Here is a 5,242-nt window from a genome sequence, read left to right as displayed (position 1 = left end):
TAATACATAAAAAACAATTACCATTTTATTTTTATTATGTGTTATTTATTTATTTATTTATTCGTTTATTCACTCATGTTGTTGTTGTCGTTGTTGTCATGACTTAATCATTGCACTGAACTGATTTCCGGGAACTTTGTGCCGCTGCATCATTTACTGTCAGCACGGACCGCCTCCACTACACATCCGCGGAGTAAAACAGTTCCCATATTCAATGCATTTTATTGCACCGTTCTAGCACAAGAACTGCCCAAAGTTGATTTTTCTAACATAAAAACTGTCCAAAGTGTTTTCATGTTGTCGGTTACATGTTGTCATTTAATTTTCTATGTAGCTCAAAATTGGCGCGAAAAGTGTCCTTGTTTGCGGATGAAGACAACGCGCAGGAGCATTAAAGGTCTCGAGAGCAGCTGTTCGCTGTGAATCACGCTGAGACGTTGGAGCGGAGCAAGCGGCGCTGCAGTGTTATTGATTGAGAGAGAGGACGTACTTTTATTTGCAGGCTCAGCTGGATAAAGCCCAGTCTCAAGACTCAGCCTTCTCTCACTGGGACTGTTGGCATTAACTCGATTTTCACGTCTGTCCGTCAAGTTTATCCTGGGAGTCGTAACGGTGAGTTTTAAATGGCAGCTAACGGACTATTTCTGTCGCTGTCGGACATATCGTCAAGTTAATCTAAGATGTGCCGAATATCCGCCTGCAGAGGGTTCACACTGTGGGCACACATTGTATTTTATAACTATTACTAAAAACAGTGATTTCATAGTTTTAAGATGGAGTTGCGGGTTTTAGTAGCGGAGACCGTTAGTGCATCAGCAGAGCAGCTACAAACCACCTGTCAATACTTCAGCAAATGTTTGACCCTCAGTCCTGAGTCACAGAAGGGAATAACCAAACTAGTTTGAGCAGAAACACGTTGTCCTTATGGGTAATATGATTAAAGTTTATTTACGCTAATGTTGTTGTTTGCAGCCATTTGGGACGTGGGTCGGTGCTGTCCAGGAATTCATTCACCTAGTTAACTTTAACTGAGACGTTGAGGGCCCTGCCATTTAATCTGGAATCCTGCTAATCTTTAACAGTAAACAGAAAAACACTAAACCTGCTGTTACTGAATTAAGCTTCGTATGACCACTGTGATGACTATCTTTGTTACAGCTTTCACATGGAGCACAAAGCTGTAGAGACCTTTATCAACATATATAACCTGAACTCTGGGATTTATGTTATGTTATGTTATGTGGAGTGATAAAGTGGTGTTTTTAGTGGATTACAATAAACCAGATTGTTGAGCATCTGTATTTGATAAAAACATAATTTGTACTTGCCACCTATTTTATTGTGTTAACTTGGACCATAAAACAAAAGAAATCTAAAGTATGAGTTTTTAATGAGGCCTTGTGTTGTGGCCGTCCCGCCATTTGCCATCAAATCCTGCCCTTTTAACACATGACATTTAAAGAGCCACACCTTACTAACACCCGCACCTTGGTTAGTTACACACCTCATGCAAGAGCCCCCTCCTGATAAGACTGTTTGAGTCAAAGATAAGACTGGATAAACATTAAAATACCGGTTTCTTCAATGGCGTTTGGTGTAACATGCTCTCCAATAGAACCCGCTGTGATTTGTTGTTAATCAGACAGTATGTGGACTTTTGTTTATGGTGTTTTCTTTGCAGGATTAAGTCAGGAAACACTGAATTATTTTGTGTGTGGTGCTGCCAGTCAGACTGACAGCTGAAGGGGATCTCCCTTGTATGCAAATACCTTGGTGTTCAGTATTCTCAAAATCCTCAGTGATTATCTGATGTACAAAGGCTGTTTGCACCGAACAGTTGGTAAAGTTTTCAAGTGAAGGTGTGGGCTGCTGGGTGGAAGTGAAACATTAGTTTTACAGGTGGTTTGTGACATAGTTGGGATGTTTCTTTTCTGCTCACCACTTTGATTCATGTTTATGGAGAACGGCACCTTTTTCCATATCTACGATGCACACATCTAAAACATCCTCTTGTGTGTATGGTTGTTTTGTTTTTACTTATTAAATGTTTTAGCATTGAAATCAAAAGCCAAAGGATATCACTTAATGTTCAGCTTCACAAACTGTTGTTGAACCTTTTTTTTAATGTATGGAGCTTTCAATTAATCTAAGTTTCACAATAACTGAAAGTGTTCCTCAAACTGGGATCATCCCAGTCATGTCTGGTAAAACCTGCTAACTCGATCCTCCTGTTTTGTCCCTTGCAGGCAGCCGTAATGCCGCCGGTTTTAAACTATGATTATGACTATGACACGGTCCAGCCCTACTTCTTCCTGGATGGTGAGGAGGACTTCTACCCTCCTCCATGCAGCCAAATCCTCCCAGGCCCCGGCGAGGACATCTGGAAGAAGTTTGAGCTGTTGCCAACGCCCCCTCTGTCCCCGAGCCGAAGGCCATCCCTGTCCGACATCCCACTGCTTGGCGCCAACCACCTGGGGGCGGTGTCCGAGCTGCTAGACGAGCGCTGCAACACCTCTGCTGCCTTCCTCCAGTCCTTCATCATCCAGGACTGCATGTGGAGCAGCAGCTTCGCTGCCGCCACCAAGCTGGAAAAAGTGGTGTCTGAGAGGCTGGCGTCGCTGCAGGCCCGCCGGGACTCCTCCACCACCAGCAGCAGCACAGGCGGAACCAGGCCTGAGGAGAACATAGGGTACCTACAGGACCTGAACGCTGCAGTGACAGACTGCGTTGACCCCTCCGTGGTGTTTCCGTACAGCGTGCTGAGTGAGAAGAGGGAGCAGAGATGGAGGTGGGGTCGGAGATGTGTCTGGACTCACCGCCACTCAGCAGCACAGACAGTGACTCAGGTGGGGAGCTTTTATTTTGAAAGTGCACTTTTTCTGTCCTGCGCTTGAGTTTCCTAGCAGCTTTGGTCTTGCATTCAATTTGTGCATTTTTCTATGACTCACTTGTAACATGGCACAAAACTGTCCCATTTACAGTTTAAAGGCACATAACTTTTTTTTTTTAAACACACCGTTATCTTACTCATCACTGAAGAAAATGAGCCAGATGACTCGTAGTGACATCAACTGAGCTTGGGCTCATGGATGGAACATTTCTTACTGAGACAGAGGAGTGGAGTTTGTGTGTCTGTTGGCAGGCAGCAGGGCTCATCATGGGATCCACTGTTGTGGAGTTGAACCTGTAGCTTCAGATTGTTGTCATTCCTTTTTCATCTACTTGTTGTTAGTCCCCCAACTTTAAGGAAGTGCAACACTAAATTGCTGGAGTGAGCCTTTGTTTCAGCTCCGCAAACGCGGTGACACAGTAGAAAGAAGTTCGACAGGTCAACAAACCTGAGCAATTAGAGCAACAGACAGCCGCCCTGCTGATCTGTCGCATTGTGCAGCAGCAGGTCATGCAGGGACTGACCTAGTACTTAAAGTGGCACCGGGCATCATTCTGTTTCCAGAGTACGTTGTCAGACATCGAGGATGATGCAAACATGTCGAATGTTTCCTTCATGAAAAACCATCAGAGCAGGTTGTTAAAACACTGACATCCTGCGTTGTTTACATCCTTATTGTTTTCTTCTTCACTGACTTTGTTGCATCATCAAACTGCTGACAGTGATGTGCTTGGATACCAATATTATAACAGTTTGGTCAAAAACTCCCCTGAGTTTTTTTTTTTTTTTTTTATCTTTCACTCGGTTCACTTATTCATTCAGTCTCATTTAAAACGCCTTAAATACATCGTATAGTTAAATAATTTGGAATTTAAAGGAAAATAAACAAGACCATGTTCTAAAGATGTTTTGAGTTATTACAGTAGAACTGCATTTTATTTGTGCCTCATGTTGAATCAAAACTTTGCAATGTTAAATAGTACTGCTGTTAGTATAACTGTAACAAGGGGAAGCAGTTTGCACCAGAACTTACAAAAAATAAACAAGATCAGAAGAAGAAGAAGAGGGGGAGGAAGAGGAGATTGACGTGGTGGCGGTGGACAGTCAGAGGGCGTCTCGGCGGTCGCACACCTCCTCGCTGGTCCTGAAACGCTCTCACATCAACATCCACCAACACAACTATGCCGCCCAGCAGCCCTCGGCGACACCTGAGCAGCCTGCTGTGAAGCGTATTAAGTCAGAGCTGAGTTGTGTGGTGCTGAGGATGGGCAGCAGCCGCAAGAGTTGGAGTCCACGGTCGGACAGCGAGGACAGCGACAAACGTAGGACTCACAATGTGCTGGAGAGGCAGCGGCGGAACGAGCTGAAGAGGAGCTTCTTGTCTCTAAGGGATGAAATCCCAGCGCTGGCCAACAACAACAAAGCGGCCAAGGTGGTGATCCTGAAGGAGGCAACGGAGTTCATCATGGAGGTCAGAGAGGATGAGCGGAGGCTGCTGAAGGTGAAGGATGAGCTGAGGAGGAGGAGCCGAGAGCTGAGGCACAGACTGGAGCAGCTCAGGACTTCACATTAATGCATTTGTTTCATGCCTGAGCTGAACATCCAGGCTGCCACTAATGTTAGAACAATTATCAGTTCTTTAGTTTAGTACTAATGTAACCTGGACACAGCGACTACACTGGGGGGGTGGGGTGGGGCGTCCTCTGTCAGTTGGAAGATGGAAGATGCCACTTCACTGAAGAACCATGAAGCTGGTCTGTTATCAGACTGTATTATTGTTTTTGACAATGTCAGAACATTTTAGTTTAACACATTGTGTTTTAGTTTTGTTAACGATCCAACTGTGTGATCAGGATGAAGTCATAAACTGCACCCAGCAGCGTCACAGCTTTAACTATCAATAATTTAATGTTTATTTAATAACTTGTGTCTGAAACATGGCTGTGTTCTCTCACTGTTCAGTTTCATTTTTCAAATGTTTATTTGTTAATGACCATAAGAGGACTTGTGACTGAAAATTGTCAAAATAAAAGCTCTATAGAGCAGAGATTCTGTTAGTGTTGTGTGTGTGTGATCTGTTTCTTTAAATAACTGAGTGAAAGCTGGTTTTTGGTCTCGGTCTGTATCATAAATCATTTCCTTCTCTGATGACGTATGCACCGCACAGTCTCATTGCAAAGCTAGTCTGTGCTAGAAGCCTGAGGTCAAAGGTCAGAGGAGACCTGCTGCTTCAGCCTGTGTAGAGATGTGATGTGGCCTCTTCTGATCTGTGAAGTGTGTTTGGTGGCTGGGAAAATTTTAAATGTCATCCAGAAGGAGATGGGGCATCACCTGAACATTTAACAGATGTTA

At 44.0% G+C, this 5,242-nt stretch overlaps 1 protein-coding gene across 1 annotated transcript; it reads left to right on the top strand.

Moving 5' to 3' along the window:
- Positions 1-394: 394 nt before the first annotated feature.
- On the top strand, positions 395-4,924 carry LOC109973991 (transcriptional regulator Myc-B-like). Its single transcript, XM_020623936.1, is given in 4 exon segments — positions 395-612; positions 2,247-2,775; positions 2,778-2,846; positions 3,943-4,924. Coding segments are annotated over 3 exon segments (1,110 nt in total). The 5' UTR covers positions 395-612; positions 2,247-2,255; the 3' UTR covers positions 4,464-4,924.
- The last annotated feature ends 318 nt before the right edge of the window (positions 4,925-5,242 follow it).

The sequence above is a fragment of the Monopterus albus genome, unplaced genomic scaffold (genome assembly GCF_001952655.1).
Source record: "Monopterus albus unplaced genomic scaffold, M_albus_1.0 scaffold316.1, whole genome shotgun sequence".
In the NCBI taxonomy this organism is placed as follows: Eukaryota; Metazoa; Chordata; class Actinopteri; order Synbranchiformes; family Synbranchidae; genus Monopterus; species Monopterus albus.
Note: the sequence above shows the minus strand (reverse complement) of the source record. Positions and strands in the feature narration are given on the sequence as shown.